Source organism: Dendrobates tinctorius, unplaced genomic scaffold, assembly GCF_039654945.1.
Source record: "Dendrobates tinctorius isolate UK_male_01 unplaced genomic scaffold, ASM3965494v1 ptg000127l, whole genome shotgun sequence".
Lineage (NCBI taxonomy): Eukaryota > Metazoa > Chordata > Amphibia > Anura > Dendrobatidae > Dendrobates > Dendrobates tinctorius.
In genome coordinates, this window is record NW_027361795.1 from 11,947,142 (window position 1) to 11,969,312 (window position 22,171).

Sequence of the window (22,171 nt, forward strand, 5' to 3'; positions counted from 1 at the left end):
GCATTCACTCTGGAAGCCATCAGGTCCACATCCGGAGTTTCCCACAGTTGACAAATCGGCTGAAAAACTTCGGGATGTAGAGACCACTCTCCGGATGCAACACCCTGCCGGCTGAGAAAGTTTGCTGCCCAATTTTCCATGCCCCGGAATGTGGACACCTGAAATCACCGAGTGGTTTGCTTCGGCCCACTGAAGAAGGAGCTCTACCTCGCGCATGGTTGCTCTGCTGCGGGTGCCCCCTTGATGATTTATGTAAACCACCGCCGTGGCATTGTCCAATTGAATCCAGACGGGGCGGCCTGCTAGAAAGTGAAGAAACTTCTGCAGAGCCAGCCGAATTGCTCGTATCTCCAATAAGTTGATCGGGAGGCGTGCCTCCTGTGGCGACCACCGTTCCTGGGCTGTGTGGTGGCGAAACACCGCTCCCCCACCGAGGAAACTGGCGTCGGTTGCCATTACCAGCCGATGATCTGGGGGGAAAGGTTTCCCCTGGGCCAGAGAGGAACTGGTTATCCACCATCCGAGCGACTGCCTGACTTGAGCGGACAGTCGGCACCGCCGATCGAGCGTGAAAGGATTCTTGTCCCAGGCTGACAAGAGGGCGTGCTGCAGGGGGTGAAGGTGGAACTGGACGACAGGTATCGCTTCCATTGCTGCCACCATTTTCCCTAGAATCCTCATCCTGGATCGGATGGTATGAGGGACTGGTTGGCGAAGTGTCCGAACTCCCTGCCGCAGAGCTAGCGCCTTTTCCTGAGGGAGAATTACCAACACACGGCAAGTGTTGAAGATCATTCCTAGGAAGGAGATCCTCTGAGCTGGCACAAGGGATGACTTCTTTGCATTGCCAACCATCCTAAGCGGGCAAGAGTATCTAGCGTGATGTTGACCTTTTCCTCGCATGCCCGTATTGACGGGCCCTTGACCAAGAGGTCGTCCAGATAAGGCAAGACGACTATGCCTCGAGAATGCAGTGTGGCCATGACATCTGCCATAACCTTTGTGAACACCCTGGGAGCCGTGGCTAGCCCAAAGGGTAGCGCTACGAAGTGAAAATGTTGATCACAGATGGTGAAGCATAGAAACCTCTGATGAGGAGAAAAATGGGAATATGCAGATAAGCGTCCTGGATGCCTATTGAGGCCAAGTATTCTCACTGCTCCATGGCCGATATGCTGATCCTGATGAATTTGTTCAGAAGCTTCAGGTCCAAAACAGGCCTGACAGACCTGTCCTTTTTGGGAACCGCAAAAAAGGTTGGAATAGAACCCCTGAGCTCTTTCGTGTTCTGGCACTGGAACAATGACTCCGTTGTGCTGGAGCGATTTGATGGCTCCCAATAGAGCCCTTGCCTAGGTATCCCTGGGGAGGCCGGAAAGAAAAAACCATCTTGGAGGATATCTGACAACTCCTATCTTGTAACCTGAGGCCACCAATTCCTTTCCCCATGCGTCGCGAGCGACATTGACCCAGACGTGGTGAAACCAGAGCAGGCGGCCGCCCACCTTGCCGGTGTCGTTTGGTAAAGGACTCGAGTCATTTGACCGACGGTCTTTGGGATCTGGATCCCCTCGATCTGGGCTGCTGAGTATGCATTCTCCCCCAATGGGTTGGCTCTATATGAGACCTACCGCTCCCTATCGTGGTTGGGGCGGCCTGAGGCGGCGGAATTGGTCGCTGTAGTCCACCCGGGGTTGCGACAGGCCCGAAACGTGCCGGAAAACGGGTGACGAAAAAGCGTTTGACCTTTTGTTGAGGGAGAAACCCGCTCTTTCCTCCTGTGGAGTCGGAGATAAGTTGATCCCACTTCTCCCCAAATAGGTGGCCGCACTGATAAGGCAGGGAAGTCAAAGACTTCTTAGAAGTAGAATCGGCTCGCCATGTCCTTCACCATAGGGCTCTTCTGATAGAAATTGCATTAGGGGCAGCAAGTGCCGAGCAATTGTCCGCATCCAAAGATGCATTGATTACATAGTCTCCGGCCATCGCCATCTGACCTGCGACCTCCGAAATCTCTGCAGGTAGATCCTGCTCCTGCAGGACCTTGTTTAATGTTTCTGACCATGATATCATAGCCTTGGCTACCCAAGTTGCTGTGAATGAGGGAGCGAGCGCTGACCCGGACGCCTCATATACTGAGCGAGTTAAGCTCTCTATAAGGCGATCCGTGGGATCCTTAATTGAGGAAACATTAGGGGCTGATAGCAGGGTCTTAGTGGCTAGGCGCGAAACCGGAGGGTCCACCATCGGGGATTCCATCCATTTTTTACGGAGGTTCGCAGCAAACGGATACCTTGTTTCGAATGACGCTGGATTATCCAGGTCAAGGGGCTCGTCTGAGTCGAATTCTGAGGTCTGCTCGCTATCAACCACTGGTGACGGGGAGAGAGAAGCAGAACTTACTGATGCCAAGGCACCGGATGGACTGGGCGACACCGGGTGGATTCGTTTCCCTTGGGTCTGCCTGGAGTGAGGGCGGCCCCTGCAGGCTGGAGGCTCTTGTGAGGTGGAGGTCCCCTCTAAGGCTGGCGAGCCACTATCCCTGCCCCCACCTGAGGCCTGAAGGGACTCAATTGCATGGACTGAGACAGTGATAGGGCCCACTCTGGGGGGCTTGGCACATTGGCCGCGGTCGCAGTGGAGGACGTCCATTGAGGTTCTGCAAGGCGTCGGGTTCCGGGCGCTGCACAGCGGGAATCCCAAGCCTTGTCCTCTGCGGTCTGCCCACACAAGCATTGTGGGTTCGGTCGCAGGGGAGGGCTCCTGGGCGTGTTCGGAGTCACAGGTTTCACATAATTTTTTACTCTGTGCTCGTGCAAAACTGGCCCCACAGGAAATTAATGGTCGCGGTGTCCTCTCCTGGTCGCGGTCTACCCTGTAATGAGACCGGGGGCTCAATTTGTTCGCGTCCGCCCTAGCCACGGGGGCGGCGCCGGAAATGACATCACGCTGTGGGCGGGACTTCTACCCGCGGCCAAGTCACGGCTGATGCCGCGGGCTAAATTTCTACCCCTGCCCGCCCGCCTGCGCGCTGGCGGCCCCCAACCATGGCGGTCCCGCCGGCCCTTCTCTTAGCCGCTCAATGAACCGACATCCGCGCTGGACCAGGTAAAGAAATGCTGGACCAGGTGAGCACCACCTTCCGCCTGGAGCCTTCTCAATGGAGCTCCCGGAACGCTGCCGCAGGGCCACCCCCAGTCCTCCAAACCTGCGATAACCTCCGCTACAGATCCAGCGCCCCAGGTAGAGGGGATGGAGTAATTTCCTGGACGGTGCAGGCACCCTAACTCCGCCCCCCCTGCAGGGGCGAGGAGAGGGACCGTCCGCCGCTATGCAGCACCGCCACCTAGGGTTGGTGGAGCAGTGGGGGCCGCACAGACTAGTCTTGTGCCTCTGTGCAAGCCCATGGTTTCAATACCTGGGGGTGGACAGGGCTAAATCCGGCATTACGTCCCACGTCGCGGGAGAGGATACGTGGAGGGATACTCGCACGTGCTTGCCCGTTGATGGTTTGGGGAAATCGGATCCTTTCCATAGGATGCGTTGCCCCTGTCTTATCTTCATAAAGGAAAAAAGAAAAAATAGAAGTCTGGGGTAAAAGACCCAGATATGTCCCACGGTGCGGGAAAGGATACGCTGAGACGATACTCAACGCGTGCTCGCCCGTTGATGGTTTGGGGAAATCGGATCCTTTCAATAGGATGCGTTGCCCCTATCTTATCTTCATAAAATAAAAAAGAAAAAATAGAAGTCTGGGGAAAAAGACCCAGATATGTCCCTCGGTGCGGGAAAGGATACGCGGAGACGATACTCAAAGCGTGCTCACCCGTTGATGGTTTGGGGAAATCAGACCCTTTCAATAGGATCCGTTGCCCGTCTCATCTTCATAGTAAAAAGAAAAAGAAAAAGTCTGGAGCAAAACCAGACGTGTGTGCCTCCATGGACACTAAGCAAAAAACTGAGTTCCGCCCGCAATAGGGGCGAGGATGTATACGACGGAGGAGGAGCTAACCTCTTTTTTTCACTTAGTGTCAGCCTCCTAGCAGCAGAAGCATACACCCACAGTATCTATGTCCCCCAATGAGGCGAAGGAGAAATAATTACAATTTCACCACCAAAATTTTGTTTTAGCCCCAGATTTTACATTTTCACACAGGAAAATAGGTAAAATGGCACCAAAAATTGTCCCACAATTTCTGCTGAATACAGAAATACCCCATATGTGGCTGTACAGTACAGTGCAAATAGCGCTCCTCATCTCCAGAATCTCTTAGCCGAATGGCTAAGCAGTACTGTTATACAGGAGGCATGCTGGAGAGCAGAATTTTCTATAATAGTTTGCAGACTCCATATACAGAGACCCTAAGTGCTAGAAGAGCGGAATCCCACCTCAAGTAACCCCATGTTGGAAATTATACCTGTTTGGAAATTTATCTACAGGTGATGTGACTATTTTGACTCCATGGGAGTTTTACAGGAACAAGCAGCAGTGGATGTTGATGAGTGAAAATTGCAAACTGAAGTTGTAGTGACCAGTATGTTGTGCCCAGCTCGTGTACCTGTAAATTAGGCGAGCTCTCATCACTACAGAAATGCCAAACATTTGGATGCTAAATGTGGATTAGGCACACTCTGGGGCTAAAAAGGGAGGAGGGCATTTGGATTTGGGAGCTTAGAATTTGCTGAACTTCTTTTGGGAAGGCGAGGGCCATTTATTTTATTGAAAAGTCTTTGTTCTACCAGTAATGTGGAAGCCCCCTATATCTCTGCTAACAGATAACGGACCTGAGTGGGGACTTGCTTTTTTTGTGGATTGAGTTGAAACTTTTATTTGGAACATTTTACATAACATTTGGGATCACATTTATCCTGTGTGCTACGCTGAGCACATACTTTGGGGTTTCCATCTAAATATCCGAGTGACGTGATTTATATGAAATCGTTGAGGCATCCGTTCACTAGAATGGAGCAGCAGAGTAATTCGGGACTCAATCTGGCCTCTGTTCAGCAATGTCCTTTTTTTCAGAGGTGCAGAAAACTGTGGCCGACAGCACTTTTATACATTCCCAATAAAAAGAAGGACACTGCTGGATCACTGGTCAGAAGGCGTCCTCAGTGCCTCCATCTGCCTCGCTATAGGGAATCTTCTACCTGGGAACTGTCTGAATCACGTATTTCAGAGATTTACACGGAATCCCTGATGTAAGAGCCCAGCACAGGATAAGTGTGAGCCGAACCTTACAGAATGAACAAGAAAGCAGCAGGTTAAGAATTGGTTTCATTTATTTTTTACACCGTTCCTCGTGCGGTGTTAGCGATTAGATGACTGTATTCTTTGTGCTGAAAAAAAGAGAGAGGACAGCACTTCCAAAAATCTTACAATGATCTAATGCCGCCAGGCAAAAATATATACAGCTCTGGCAAAAATTAAGAGACCACTGCACAGTTTTATAAAAATCAGCTTCTTTACATGTCTGACAGCCATTCCATTCCAGTGTCAGTTGAATTCCAACCAGAGGACACCGCATTCTACTTAATGTGCTTCTGATTAGGCGATCACCTGAACCAAATCTTATTTAACGAAGGAAAGTATAAAAAAAAAACCCTGCTGTGGCGTTCATAATCCTCTTACAATAGGACAAGCAGGATGGCAAAGCAAGTGCTAGTAATATCACAAAAGTAATAGGAATGAAAAAATAACTTTTAACCATGCCAAATGAGTTCAAAAGAAAAGCCTTGAGTGAGGAAAAGAAGGGCTCAATTCTGGCTTTACTAGCAGAGGGATACAGTGAGCTTCATGTTGCCTCCATCCTTAAAATTTTTAAGATGGCAGTCCATTACAACAAGGTCAAGCAGCAGATATGGGGACAACAAAGCTACAGACCGGCAGAGGGCGAAAACCACTCTCCACTGACCGGGATGACGTCATCTTATTTGAATACCACTCAGCAACCACAGGATGACATCAAGTGACCTACAAAAGGAATGGCAAATAGAAGCTGGGGTGCAGTGCATGGCAAGAAAAGTTCGTAACAGGCTCCTAGAGGCAGGGCTCAAGTCATGTAAGGCTAGAAAAAAGCCTTTCATCAATGAGAAGCAAAGGAAAGCCAGGCTGAAGTTTGCCAAAGACCATAAGGATTGGACCATAGAGGACTGTAGTAAGGTAATCTTCTCTGATGAGTCTAATTTTCAGCTTTGCCCAACATCTGGTCATCTAATGGTTAGACGGAGACCTGGAGAGGTGTTCAGGCCACAGTGTCTTGCACCCACTGTGAAATTTGGTGGAGGATCGGTGATGATCTGGGGATGCTTCAGCAAGACTGGAATTGGGCAGGTTAATCTTTGCGAAGGACATATGAATCAAGCTGCATACAAGGTTATCCTGGAAAAACAGATGATTCCTTCTGCTCAGGCAATGTTCCCCAAATCTGAGGACTGTTTTTTCCAGGACAATGCGCCATGCCACAAAGCTAGGTCAATCAATGTGTGGATGAAGGACCATCACATCAAATCCCAGTCATGGCCAGCCCAATCTCCAGACCTGAACCCCATTGAAAACCTCTGGAATGTAATCAAGAGGAAGATGAATAGTCACAAGCTATCAAACAAAGAACGGCTTAACTTTTTGTACCAGGAGTGGCATAAGGTCACCCAAAAGCAGTGTGAAAGACTGGTGGAAAGCATGCCAAGACACATGAACGCTGTGATTATAAATCATGGTTATTCCACAAAATATTGATTCATGAACTCTTCCTGAGTTAAAACATTAGTATTCTTGTTTCTAAATGATTATGAACTTGTTTTCTTAGCATTATCTGAGGTCTGCAAGCACTGCATTTTTTGGTTATTTTGACCATTTCTCATTTTCTGAAAATAAATACAAAATTTATTGCTTGGAAATTCGAAGACACATTGTCAGTAGTTTACAGAATAAAAGAGCAATTTACATTTTACTCAAAAATATACCTATAAAGAGAAAAATCAGACAGACTGAAAATTTTGCAGTGGTCTCTTATTTTTTGCCAGAGCTGTATAACTGAACATGAGGTTCTTAGTTTAAAATTCTGATCAGACTGTATGAAGCCCACTGTCACGTCACGGCAAAACTCGCAGTGGGTCCTAACGCCTTAACGGAGCGGAGCCGAGCGCGGACCACCGCCACAGCGGCCATGCACTGGCAGAGCAGATGTTCCGGTGTCTCCAGACCACGCCACTCCACCAGCACAAAGCCACAGCAACAACGGCCACCACACAGCACGAACACCCAATGAAAGGAGTCCCCATCGCTCCCACGGAGCGGAGCTGCGCACCACCCACCGCCACAGCGGCAATGCACCAGCAGGGCAGATGGCCTGGTGTCTCACAGCACCCATGCTCCAAGACAGAGTCCCCATGACTCCAGACCGCGCCGCCCTACCAGCACAAAACCACAGCAACAATGGCCACCACACAGCACCAACACCAAGTCTAAGGAGCAATGAAACTCACCTCCATCAAGGTCTTCAGTGTGAGCAAAAATGGGCTATACCCCTTACTTTGCAGTCTCCTGCTAATTAAAATCACCTGTTCCAAATGGGAGGAGTGCACATCCAAAGGAAAAAAGGACCAGCACTCCTCCCATTTGGCACAGGTGAATTTAATTAGCAGGAGACTGCAAAGTAAGGGGTCTAGTCCATTTCTGCTCTCACTGAAGAGCTGGAGGAAGGTGAGTTTAAGTACTCCTTTCATTTGGTGTGGGTGCTGTGTGGTGGCCATTGTTGCTGTGGTTTTGTGCTGGTGGGGTGGCGCGGTCTGGAGTCATGGGGACTCAGTCTTGCAGCATGGATGCTGTGGGGCACCAGGCCATCTGCCCTACTGGTGCATGGCCGCTGTGGCGGTGGTCGGCGCACGGCTGGGCTCCGTTAGGGCGGTAGGACCCACTACGAGGTTTGCCGTGACATGGCAGTGGACTTCATACAGTCTGATCACAATGTTAAACTAAGAACTACGACCCTCATGTTCAGTTATATAAATTTTTGCCTAGCGGCATTAAATCAACGTATGATTTTTGGAGGTGCTGCTCATGCTCTTTTTTTGTTTTACTGTATTCTTTAGGTCGGTGCAATTACAGCGATACCAGATTTATATAGAATTTTTATGCTTGGCTGCTGTCACACACTAAAAGACACTTTTTATTGCAAAAAATAGTTTTCACCTCGCCATATTTTGAGAGCTATAATTTTTCCATATTACAGCCGACAGAGTCATGTGAGGGCTTCTTTTTTGTGGGACGAGTTGACGTTTTTATTGGTACCATTTTTGAGCACATAACATTTTTTGATCGCTTTCTATTCCGATTTTTGAGAGGTAGAATGATCAAAAACCAGCAATTCAGATTTTTTTTTTTTTTTTTGGGGGGGGGGAGGGTTATGTTGTTCCACGTGTGCTAAAATTGATAGGGTAGCTTTATTCGAGTCAGTACGATTATGACGTTACCACATTTACACAGTTTTTTTTATGTTTTGGTGCTTTTACACAATAAAAACTATGTTATAGAAAAAAATAATTGTTTTTGCATCGCTTTATTCTGAGAGCTATACTTTTTTTTTCAGCTGATTGAGCTGTATGGCAGCTTGGTGACCCGGATGTTGACAATGGGTCATGATGACGTCGCAGGGTCTCCAATTTAAGGTGGGCAGTGGGGCTTTTTTTTTTTGTTTATCCTTTATTGCTATTAAACTGCCCCCGATGTCTTGTTAGTCATTCACACTGCATCACTTACATGTTTGTCTCAAGCAAAACGTCCCAGTATTTAGTGTAGAAATCACTTTTTATACTGTGATGAATGCACCACATACCTTCTGCTTCAGTCGTAGGGGTGGGGATTTCTAGCTTTTCAGTCACAGTCAGTCAAATGTCTTTTAAATTCCCCACAGCCATCATATTATTAGTACTTCCCTTCACTGCTCCCTACATCACACCACAATCTCCCAGCAGATCCCGCGCTTGCGCAATGACTCAGCTGCTGAGCGTCAGTGGCAACATGACAGTTTGTGAATGTACATGCTATGCACGCCTGTCTAACAGCTCGCCATGCTGGGGCATTCCGTAGGAAGCAGTGACGGGAAGGAATAATAATACGATGGGTGTAGAGAATTTTATCGACCGTGACTGAAAAGCTAGAGGTCCCCACTCCTATGACTGAAGCAGAAGGTATGTAGGGCAATCAAAGTATAAAAACTGATTTTTGCACTAAATACTGGGACGTTTTGCTTGAGATAAACATGCTAGTGATGCAAGGTGCATGACTAACAAGACATTGAGGACACTTTAAGTAGAGTATTTTTTTTCTCACAGGTTCCACTCACAATATTTGCTTAGAAACAATGATGAAAACAGAGAAAAAAACTGATATGTGAATGAAGCCATAGCCTGTGCATGAGATGAATGCTGTGAGTGTGGAGTAAGAACTAGCAGAAGCGTTATGACTAGTGATGAGCGTGCTCGGATAAGGTGTTAACCGAGCACGCTTGTGTCCTAATCGAGTATTTTCCGCGTGCTCGAAAAAAATGCTCAAGTCGCCGCGGCTGCATGTCTTGCAGCTGTTCGACAGCCGCAACACATGCAGGAATTGCCTAACAAACCGCGAGACTTGCAACCGCAGTGACTCGAACATTTTTTTTTGAGCATGCCGAAAATACTCGATTAGGACACGAGCGTGCTTGGATAACACCTTATCTGAGCTTGCTCATCACTAGTTCTGACATCACAAGAGTGACAAGACACTCACCAATTCAGCAAGCACTGATAGAAAACGTCCAGTTACAGAAACCATCACATGGAAGGAAGAAAGATCCAACATATGTAGGTTATACACAAAATTGCCATGACTAGTGCACAACTACATCATTCTAATGTTTTTCCAGCAATGCTGTACCTGCTTTGTTTTGAAACGCAGAACTAATTAACAAGAGCGGGGTCTGCACTTCCTCATCAGATGATCCTCCATGACTTCCTGCCTCTGACATCCCATGATCACCACAGACAACAATTAAACTTGGGAACAATGGATCTTCATCCTGTAGGGAAAAAAAATCAATATGGAATGTTGAATTTTATATCCATACATGCTGAGTACCACAAAAAAGGCACACAAGAACTGACAGCATATAGAAAAAGCACTTTGGTGATTTTTTTATTTTCTCCTCTATTATGAGTATGCAGAATGTATTTCTACTTCCAGCACCACTCTTGTGTTATGGGACCACATTTGTAACTTGCCGAATAACACAGTGCCTAATGTGTTGAGTGGAGGTCACTTTCTAAATGTTATCAATATAAGCCACTGAAACTCAGAAAGATGCTCTCTAGCCTGATTTTGTTCAGAAAGCGACCTCCGCTCCCAACGAAGAACTGCGGAATTCCGCAGATCACAAATGTGATCCTGTGATGCTGGAGAGGGCCTGGAAAGGGCTGCCAAGTATTGTAGGTTTTTTTTTTAAATATTCCATCATATAGCACATAAAGGGGTTGCTCTGTTAAAACATAAAGCCACACCTTATGTAGCAATAAGCATGTATTCACACCTATGTTTAAGGTGCTTTTGCAGATTCTATTAGAAATATTTGGCTATTAGCCCCTTAAAGGGGTTGCTCTCAGTGCATATCTGGGCTGCAGAATGCTGACAATAAGTAATTTACCTTCTGTGGCCAGTTTGCAGGGTTTGCTAGATATCATCTCTTGCTTGTAAGAAAAACATCCAAGGGGGGGTGTGTTCTGGCATTGAAATGAGAACTGATCGTTTCCTCCTACTCTACTAAAAACATGCCCTCTATAGCAACAACCCCACCCTCCATAGCAACAGGCCCTCCCCGACCACATGAACAAGCCCTCCTCACACAGTAACAAATCCTCCCCCTCTAGCAGCCTCAGTGCAGAGAGCAGGACCACCCAGCTGCTCCTCCCCAAGACACACGCTGAACAGTGATCTATGGAAAGTGAAACTAGTGAGGAGGAAACGACCAGTTCTCATTTCAATGCCAGAACACACCCCCCCTGGACGTTTTTCTTACAAGCAAGAGATGATATCTAGCAAACCCTGCAAACTGGCCACAGAAGGTAAATTACTTATTGTCAGCATTCTGCAGCCCAGATATGCACTGAGATTATGTGAAAAGCCCGGACAACCCCTTTAATGACCGAGGTAATTTTTTCCTTCATGACAAGGCCAAATTTTACAATTCTGACCACCGTCACCTTACGAGTTAATAACGCTGAAACGCTTCAACGGATCCAACTGATTCTGAATGTTTTTTCATGACATACTGTACGTAATGATAGTTATAAAATTTATTCTATATAACTTGCGCTCATTTGTGAAAAAACTCAAAATTTGTAAAAAGAAAAAGTTGAAATCTTAGCATTTTTCAAAATTTTAGCTTTTATGCCCTTAAATCAGAGAGTTATGTTAGAGCAAATAGTTAATAAACATCATTTCCCACATGTCTACTTTACATCAGCATCATTTTTGAAAAAACTTTTTTTTGTTAGAAAGTTATAAGGGTTAGGAAAGAGTTGACCGGTAACTTCTCATTTTTCCAACAAAATTTACAAAACCATTTTTTTTTTTTTTTAGGAACCACAGCACATTTGAATTGACTTTGAGGGGTCTATATGACAGAAAGTACCCCAAATTAACCCCTCAAGGTGCTCAAAATCACATTCAAGAAGTCTATTAACCCTTCAGGTGGTTCAAGGGAATTTTTGCAATGTGGAAAAAAATGAACATTTTTCACAAAAAAAAATAATTTAGACAAATATTTTTATTATCACAAGGGTACCAGGTTAAAAAAATTTTGTTGTGCAATTTCTCCTGTGCATGCCGATACCCCTTATGTGGGGGAAAACCACTGTTTAGGCGCACAGCAGGACTCGGAAGGGTAGGAGCGCCATTTGACTTTTTGTATGCAAAATTTGCTGGAACAATTAGCGGATGCCATGTCGCGTTTGCAGAGCCTCTGATGTGCCTAAACAGTGAAAATCCCCCACAAGTGACCTCATTTTGGAAACTACACCTCTCAAGGATTGTATTCAGTAGCATAGTGAGCATTTTGAACCCACAAGTACAACACAGTATTTAATAACATTAGGTCGTCATTAGTGTTGAGCAAGTGCTCACTACTCCAGTTTGCATCAGGTGCTCGGGTATGCACCCAATATCGCGGGTGCCTGAGTGACATGCTCGAGTCCCTGCCCAGCATGTTTCATGGCTGTTCGACCCTCCCCCCATAAAAACATGCGCAGATCCTTGCTACTCTCTGCAAAGCCGAACACCCGATGCAAATTCGAGTAGCGAGTACTTGCGCTTAATACTAGCCGTCATATCGTCATGCTTATGCTAAAACCACCCTATCCCCAACCCCGACTGCAAAGAATATAAAAAATATTTTATCATTTTTAACTAAGGGGGTAACATTTTATTTACTATTTTTTTTTTATTTTGATCACTGTCCCAATGAATAAAAGGAACCAACAGGAAAAATCTCCCATTGTTGCCGAGTACCGGACGGCAGATCGGCGCATGCACCCACCTTTTTTCTTTTTTTTTCCAGGAAGATGGCGCCAGGCCCGGGGAGGTACCGTGGGTTCTTGGGGGCATCTGTCATGGATAGGGGGTTATGACCTTTGGCCAGCACACGGCTATCACATGCGCAGGGGGGCTTATCTTAGTTATCCCACCACTGCAACAATGTGATGAAAACAGCAAGATAGTCTTGACCTATCAATGTACCGCATGGGGGCTTATTTTAGTTATCCCACCGCTGCCAAAAATGAGTTGCAAACTATCGGGATTTATGTATATCCCACTTTTGGTTCCGCTTTGGAACTTGCAGCTCTCTGGCACCCCCTTTACCCTCAGGTCAGTCAGGGAACTGCACCTAGGAAAATTAGTGACGGTCGGGCCACTTGTTGTGCACTGGCTATTAGGCTCGCTACAGCGAGGGAATTATAAATGCTCTGGCCGCAGCCAAACAATCAGCTTATAAAACCCGTTCAGGCACTGCCAGCGGTGCCCACCTAGCCCCAGAACACACTTCGCCGACACCAATTCCGATTAATCTATCAATATTTAAATTAATAAAGAGGGTCCGAAGCCAACCCAAATTAGTAGCACAATCAACTTCAGGCATGTATGAATTCGTTATAGCGCATGAACATCCGAGACTAATAATTTTATATTTTACTCCAAAAAAGGTAGGCAGTGTTTGCAGAAGGTATAAAAAGATTTTACAAAATGAGACAATTAAATTATGTACAAAGCAATTACAAATAAAACAGGGTTAAAGAAGAAAAACACTCACATGTTGCTTAGATCATCTCAGGCAACCATGCTGGAGCGAGGGGACAGACGTCACAATGCATCTGAAGGTCTGGTTGCAGCAATTTCCCAGGCAAGAATGAGACTGGTCTGAGGGAAAGTAACTTATACTTCTGGGCTTGTGACATCACTGAAGAGGTTGTTTTACTGGCACCCTTCTTCTAGATCAGAGTTACAGATTTGGTTCTGAAAACTTATAACGATCATAACTGGGCTTGAGAACCTAGCAGAATATCGGCAGAACCATCATTCATCTTATTTTTAAATTGGCTTTCTAATGAGTCCAAACTCGGACTAGCTATTCCACTCTGTTCAGGAGAAATCCATTTCTCGGGTTCTATCGGCGCTATAGCTTAGCAAAAACCACTGTAGGGAAGCTCTATCGAAGTACGTCCCAATATGTAATTTTCATTTTTCTATTGTAAACTGCCGTCAAGTTATGTAGAAATGATTAGCTTCTAATTATAGGGTATGAGAAGCCCGCACATGGGGAGAAGAGACAAAGGAAATTCTCCCTGCTAATTAAGACATTCCTGAGGGAGGACAGGAAGGAGTGCGTGCACTGTAGTTTCAGGTTACAGAGCTAGAAGAACACACAGCTGCAGTTGCTGACAGGCAGGGAGAGGGAAAGGGGGGGTCAAACCCTCACCACTGGTATAGCAGAGTTCAGCATGTGAATAGAAGATTCTGGAATGTTCCGGAAGGTGTGATAATAGGGAAAATCATACATGATATTTTTCCATTGTCGTGACAGCATAATTTCTCTCTGACATGTATATCATGTCAGAAGAGAGATAAATCATTGCAACAGCCGACACATATTTTTTTTTTGCGATTACCGTTATTCACTGAATAACAGCAATCACGTGACCGGACACCGAAAATCCGTCCCTGATGTTGTTCTCTGGGGTCTCGGCTATCTACAGAAGCCGAAACCCCGGAGATTTTTCGACTCTGTGGGACGCTACAGCTTTATTCCCAATCGTCATTTTAAAACGGCAATAAGGAACTAAGTACACTTAGTGGCCGCTGTTTTAATGCGTATCGGCGGTTGTTAAGGGGTTAAGCTATTTGACATTGTGAAAGTATGAACACTGACAGACACCCAACACCATTTTAGTCAATGTGGTCTTTTGGGCTGACAGAATTAGATCCAGCACTGTCACCATTTTTGTTGATATTTTCCTATGGTGGGCTAAAACTACAAAAATGAAAAACACTGATGTGAACAATGTCTAAAATGTATGGTCAGGATCATAATGATCTCAATCTCTGAGGGTGCAGCTGAGCCCAGCGTTATTTTCAACTGCACCTACTTCCTTTTAAAAACTTTTGAAAGCCACTGGTCTCAGATTTTTCTGAAATTGTGCACATACATTTTATAAATCAGTTCCTCAAAGTCATACATCACTGATAATCCCAGGGAATAAAAATCTGCCTTGCTCATATGAGGAACACAAAAAGGAGCACAGCATAAAATTAAGTCCTCACACATAGCATTTTTCTGCCACTAAACCATGGCAAATAGACAATGAAATTTGCCTGTTTAGCAGTTTCCTCTCACTGCAATGCCTTCTCACTTACTACTAGAACATGCCAGTTTCCACTAGGACAAGAAAAAGAGGGGCATCATGATCAAGGACACTCTCAAGCAGGACTCACTCCCCGAAGTTAGTATAGACACAGCAGCAGAAACTGTGGTTTGTCACACTTTGCACTGTGTAAATTAATTCCTTATGCTGCATTCAATGGCAACCAGCATATAAGATGTTGGACAGAGGGACATCACATCTTGTGTCACTCCGTTTTCTCTCCGCAGCATGACTGTAGGGAAACGATATTTGCTATGTCAACTGGAGACGTAAAACTGGCCTCCAGGTCTGCCATAAATCAAAATCGCATAGATTGCGTTAAGCATAATCAATTAGACAGAGTGTGAATATACTTTAAGGCCAGCGGCAGACAAGCTTATGAAAAATCATCTGAGTTTCTTACAAAAGTCTTTCATGACTTTCATCCGTCTGCCAGGCACGTGTCCGTTTTTTGCATCCATGTGCCATCTGTTTTCATAAGTCTAAAATTAAAAATTGTACATGATCCAGTAGTTTTCTAGGTTTACATTAGAAATTTATAAGTAAAAATAAAATACCACAAGGATTTTCTGCGTGGGATACAATTTTCTCTTCACGCACTCGTAGACTGGAATGGGTGATCTTTAGTCAAGACTTTTTAGAGAATAGTGCATGCTGCAATTTTTTTCTCACTGTCTGACCTGAACATCTTTACTGAATAGTATAGGTCAGTGTGCTGGCCAGGTACTATCTGATCAAAAATCAGACAGCACACGTCTAATTTATGCGCTCATCTAAATGGGAGTGGAGAGTTGTGAATATTCATTCTCTTTAATAGCGGGCCCACATGATCGCCCGTCAGCTCCGGCTAACAGTGTGCCTGCTATTAAAAAAAAATTAATATTTACTGCTCTCCACGTCCATAATCCCGGGCGTGGGGAGCAGTGAATATTCTGGTAGCTGATCTCGTAATGTGAGGGCACATGGCAGTGACGTCATGAACAGCAGACAGCTGCCGGCATCAGAACGTTGTGAGTGAGAGGAGGGAAGGTAAGTTTTTGGGGTTTTTTATGTGCGCATCATGATGGGGGCCATGAATACCAGGATGTGGGGCCATGTATACCTGGATGGGGATGGGGCCCATGCATACCCATGCAGTGTCACGAGCAACTCCCCCTCATAACAGTGCATAATGACCACATTTTCTGTTTAATTTTATTTTCTTTTTTCCTTCTCTGAAACCTAGGTGCGTCTTATAGTCCAAAAAATATAATACTTTTGAGGCACAGTGCAAAGCTTAGAAGAGAATAACCGCCATATTGGAATTCAGATTTTGCAGGAATGGTTGAGGGTGTCATGTCACATTAGCAGAGCCCCTGAGGTGCAGAACAGCAGAACCCCTCATATATGACCCGGTTTTACAAACTACATTCCCCAATGAATTTATCTAAGGGTTCAGTGATGATACTGACTCCACTTGTACCTCACAGATTTTTATACTATTGGCTGGTGAAGAATGAATAGGTACTTGTCATGATTTGTAGTCTTGCCCTGTCCTGTATTTTGTATAATAGGTCATTTAACTTTCCTCTGATTCATTTGCTGTAAATTAACCATGTCTCCTTCCCCCAATACTTTGCAATGTCTTGTGATGTACCTGGACCATAATCTAATTTAGGCTTGTGTCAACAGCTAGTGGAACTTTGGCTATTGTTTTCCTAAGCAGAAGATAACCTACAATACACATCCTGTAGACTAAGTGGAGCCCTTACATTTCTAGAATCTTCTGATGGACCAAACCATTGAATAGTAGGTGTGACCCCTACCCCCCTTCAGATGGACTGATCCCAGGAGCCCTGACAATACATTCTTGCTTTAAGATCAGATGTGAGTTGGATGCTAAAAGAGAAGGATGAGGCTGTCTGAGGAAGCTTCGGCCTCTGTGTGATCGTGGTGGATTTCTGGGACTCTTAAAGGACTATGGTTTTGTGATCTGGCACAAGGATTGTCGGGAGGTGCCCCCGAATCAGTTTCCTGTGGACTTATTTTGGGACTCTGCAAATTACCTTCGTGTTGTTCCTGTTTTTTGGTCAATAAATCTGTTGGATTATTCCCAGGCCTGTTGTCCCTCCTTGCTCTGGAGAATACTCCCGTCACAAACTGGTTGGCAGCGGTGGGATCAGAGCAGAAGAAATGGAGGACAACGGCCCATCAACTTCTGGAACCAGAGCCTCAGAGTACAAGAACTGGACTGCAAAGAACCTACAAACAAAGGCCCGTGAACTGGGAGTCAGCTGCAAGGGACTCTCCAAGGAGCAGCTGATTGAAGCTTTGGAAGCAGTTCGCCTGCAAGATGATGCTGTGGAAGGATCCTCACAGCAAAGAGAGGAAAGGCGGCAGTCGGAGGTAAATACCCAAAAAAGTCAGTGGGTTGTGTGGTACGAGGAGGAGATGGCCTTACTGGGAGAAGAGGCTACCATAGAAGATAAGAGGGAGGTCATGCGCACAGCCAAGGAGAGGCAGCGAAGGATGGAGGAGAGGGCAATGCTGGAGAGGGAGATCGCTTTGGAGGCAGCGAGAAGCTCCAGACAGACTGTACCCACAGCATCCCCCATGAGGGAACTCCCCAGAGTGTCCCGCAAAGACTTCAAGCCGTTTAATGAGGCTTCCGGTGACATTGAGGGCTTCTTCCTGGACTTTGAGCATCAGTGTCGATTAATGGAAGTCCCGGAAAGGGAGCGCGTCCGACATCTTGTGGGGCTCTTAGAGGGTGGAGCTGCCGCAGCCTATAGAGCTATGGACCCTCGGTGGAACTGTGAGTATGCAGAGATTAAACGGACTGTTCTAGAACATTATGCTGTGACCCCAGACACTTACAGGACCCAGTTTCGTACTTTAGCCTGTAATGAGGAAGTGTCTTTCAAGATGTATGCCCACAGACTCAAACAAATATGTAATCGCTGGCTGGAGGCAGAGGAGGCCTTAACCTGGAACACCTGTCTCCAGGTTATCCTAAAAGAACAATTTTTTGCCCAGTGCCCCGCTGAGATCAGGGAATGGGTGCGTGAGAGGAAACCTGCTACAGTGGAAGAAGCTGCATCTCTCGCTGATGAGGCTCTCACCATCAAGCCTCGGTGGAGAGTTCTGTTGGAGGATGGAGAGAGGCCTACCAGCTCCACAACACCGGTGGCCCCCAGTTCTTCTGTCCCCATTGTTCCCCGTTCCTCTGAGCCACCACCTCGTGTTGATACCTGTGTTAATGTGCCTCCTGTTGCTTCCACTGCGTTTTCTGGAATACGACGAGGAGAGGAAGTAGCAGAGCGCAGGTGTTATGGTTGTGGGCATCCGGGGCATCTGCAGGCCTCATGTCCAGCCAGCTCATGGAGGAATCGTCCTCAAACCCCTACAGCACCTTCAGGTGGGAGCCGACCGGCAGGTTCCCTTACTCCTCGCCCAAGAGGACGCATTGGATGGAGTGAGACACAGCACAGATGCTATCGATGTGGGCAGCCTGGGCATCTGCAAGCCTCCTGCCCAGCTGTTCAAATGAGGATTGATCCTGTACCCAATCATATTATTAATTATGTACAGCCAAGTGCCATGGAGGAAGACGTGTCACCACTAAGTGAGGACTGGCCTAGTGCCTCACCCACCCATGTTGCACCACTAGGAGTTTATGGTGTGCGACCCGCAGCTATGACGACTTCAGCTCATCGAGGTAAGCACTTGCAGGAGGTCGTGCTGGATGGACAAAGACTTGTTGGATTTTGTGACTCAGGGGCTTTCCTCACGCTGGCTGATCCCCGAGTGGTTCGGCCTGAGGCAATCCATAGAGGACCTGGAATTGTCATTGAACTGGCTGGTGGACAATGGAGGACTATTCCCACAGCCACTGTGGATCTGAACTTTGGTTTTGGGGTCAGGCGATGTTTGGTTGGGGTGATGGGTGGTCTGCCTGCAGCTGTTCTCCTGGGCAATGATGTGGGAAAGCTACGATGCCAATTCGTGGCTGCATGAAGCCACATGTAAGTTACGCCATGCCTGTGTGTACTTAACCAGTGACCTGTAGAGGTCCCTAGTACGTACACAAATTAGGAGGGGAAGGGATTGTCATGATTTGTAGTCTTGCCCTGTCCTGTATTTTGTATAATAGGTCATTTAACTTTCCTCTGATTCATTTGCTGTAAATTAACCATGTCTCCTTCCCCCAATACTTTGCAATGTCTTGTGATGTACCTGGACCATAATCTAATTTAGGCTTGTGTCAACAGCTAGTGGAACTTTGGCTATTGTTTTCCTAAGCAGAAGATAACCTACAATACACATCCTGTAGACTAAGTGGAGCCCTTACATTTCTAGAATCTTCTGATGGACCAAACCATTGAATAGTAGGTGTGACCCCTACCCCCCTTCAGATGGACTGATCCCAGGAGCCCTGACAATACATTCTTGCTTTAAGATCAGATGTGAGTTGGATGCTAAAAGAGAAGGATGAGACTGTCTGAGGAAGCTTCGGCCTCTGTGTGATCGTGGTGGATTTCTGGGACTCTTAAAGGACTATGGTTTTGTGATCTGGCACAAGGATTGTCGGGAGGTGCCCCCGAATCAGTTTCCTGTGGACTTATTTTGGGACTCTGCAAATTACCTTCGTGTTGTTCCTGTTTTTTGGTCAATAAATCTGTTGGATTATTCCCAGGCCTGTTGTCCCTCCTTGCTCTGGAGAATACTCCCGTCACAGTACTAGAGATGGGTTGATCTCTGGATGTTTGGGACCCCATTCACTTGAATGCGGGGGCCTGACCATCTAGTGCTTTTCACGCCACCACGTGAATGACAGTGTGGCAAATACTGCTTCTGATCAGCAGAAAAATCATTACTGCCAGTCAGAGAGCCGCGGTTCCCACGGTGTTAAATGACAGTGTGAGCCCGCAGCTGTGATTGTAGGTAAAAAGTTTACCTCCGGTCACTGGAGTCTGGTTGATGGGACTACTAACCAAGATAACTCTCTTGGGTTATCAAAAAAAAGAGAGGGGACACACTTTGGCTTTTTTTTTTAACTCACATATACTACGTCAGGCAATCACAGCCATGTCAATACTTGAATTGCCTTGGTTTGCCTTTCAGCAAGCTTTGTTCGGGCTGCTGAACCCGAACAGTAACACAGATTTCCGGGAGAAGTGCGCGTTCGGTGTCCATGCACGGACCCCGAACTTTACCATTTGGGTTCACCCATCACTAACCATAAGCAGGCAGCATCATACAGTATGGAAAAGGGCACACCCGCACAAACAGCTTAGAGCTCTCATTGATATCACTGCAGAGTTATGTGTGATTACAAGCTGTAGAGAGTAGAGCAGAGATGAGTGTGACTACTAACGCTTGTTAAACTTTCAACTCATGGCATAGCGGTGAAGCTGTATAGTTGAGCTGACAGCACTATGTGAGGAGAGCTACAGCTGCAGAATTGTTTGTTATGAGATATAAGCTCAACACTGCTGTACACCCCCCCGATCCACACACAGGCTGCTGTGAGACGAAATATGTATGCAATGACACTCATCTTTTCAAAACCCCAACTTTGTAATCACACATACCTCTGCAGTGAGATCTCCTGTATGAGACTGATAGTGGAAAGTCTGCTCTTCTCACTGAGCTTTGTCTCATTACAAACACTTCTATCAAGCTCTCCTCCCAAGGCCCTCAGCTCTGCTGTACTGCCTCTTCACATCACACTGGCTATTTTGCGATGAAAGCTCGAGTATTAATAAGACCACTAATCTTTGTTTCGGAATTATGAAATCAGAAAATTTATTTACTCAGCTCTGAAGCCATTATTCCATGATGTGGTCATTTTAACATGCTCAAACTGGTGAAAGGAAGGTAGTCTTTCTGACTTAGTGAGTTACTTGTACTTTAAATACGTACTGAAACTCTCTACTAAAATATTTTTGATTAAGGTACAGAATTAAGCTATGTGCGAACGTTGAGTATTTGCTTGCAGAAATTTCTTCAAGGTTTCTGCATCTCTTGGCAGGAAAAACGCTGCAGAGAAAACGCACGTTTATATTGCGTTTTTTCCCGCGTTTTTGTACAGTAATGAATGGTTTTTTGAGCTAAATAGATATTTAAAAAAAAGTTTTGTGATGTAATTTCTTGGTTCAACACCATCTTTTTCATGCTGATGCAGTAGCATCAGAATAATGGGATCAGGGCTTGGTGTCAGCAGCTGTCATTGACACCTAGCTCTAGGTTTAGTAATGAAAAGGTGTCAGCCCGACACCCTCATTACTAACCCGAGAAGTAAACACAAACACACATTGTCATTGTCACCAGCCTATGTAGGAGCATTAACAGAACGAACGTACATAGGCTGTAACCAGACAGCAACTAAAGAAAAAAAAATGAACAAAAAATTGTGGGAGCTCCTGTGTAATTTTAATAATCAGCAGAAGGAAAGCTGATGGCTGAGGGCTGTTGTTAAAATTCTGGGAATGAGTCCATAGCCATAAAGGTTCCCAAGCTATTAATATCACATCACAGTAGTTTGCTTAGACTTTACTGACTAGTTTACTGGGGGACCCCAGAAAAAAACTGACATAGGGAACCTTATAAAATCTAACCAGCAAGGGCTAGGCAAACAGCTATGGGTTGATATTAATAGTCTAGGAAGGGGCCATAGATATTGGCTCCTTCCAGACTAAAAACAGCCGCCCCAGAAAAGGCGCATCTAAAAGATGTGCCAAATCTGGTGCTTATCTTCGCTCTTCTCACTTGCCCTGTAGCAGTGGCAAGTGGGGTTCATATTTGTGGGTTTGATGTCACCTTTGTATTGTAAGGTGACATCAAGCCCACAGGTTAGTAATGGAGATGCGTCTATAAGACACCTATCCATTAGTAACCCCAGAATATAGTCCTTAATTTGAAATAATGACAAAGACTCCTTTAATAATCTTAATTAAACCACTTACCAAACTCCTAATCCACCAACGCCATCTGCAAAAAAATTGGTATTTTTGTGTACTCACCGCAAAATCCTTTTCTCCGAGCCTATCTTTGGGAGACACAGACCATGGGTGTTATGCTGCTGCCACCAGGAGGCTGCCACTAAGTATTACAAAGAAAGTTAGCTCCTCCCCTGCAGTATACACCCTCATGCTGGCTCCCAGAGAACCAGTTCAGTGCAAAAGCAGTAGGAGATCATTAACAACATATAAGAGTATAACATGTCAAATTACTGAACAAG

General features: G+C 45.8%; 1 protein-coding gene across 1 annotated transcript in view; it reads right to left on the reverse strand.

Annotated features, from left to right (window-relative positions):
• The window catches only part of LOC141047472 (GPI ethanolamine phosphate transferase 2-like), a 98,653-nt gene that overhangs the window by 59,476 nt on the left and 17,006 nt on the right, over nucleotides 1-22,171 (reverse strand). The window contains exon 4 of the mRNA XM_073542583.1: nucleotides 9,917-10,058. Coding sequence (XP_073398684.1) covers nucleotides 9,917-10,058 — 142 coding nt within the window. The remainder of the gene's footprint in view (nucleotides 1-9,916; nucleotides 10,059-22,171) is intronic.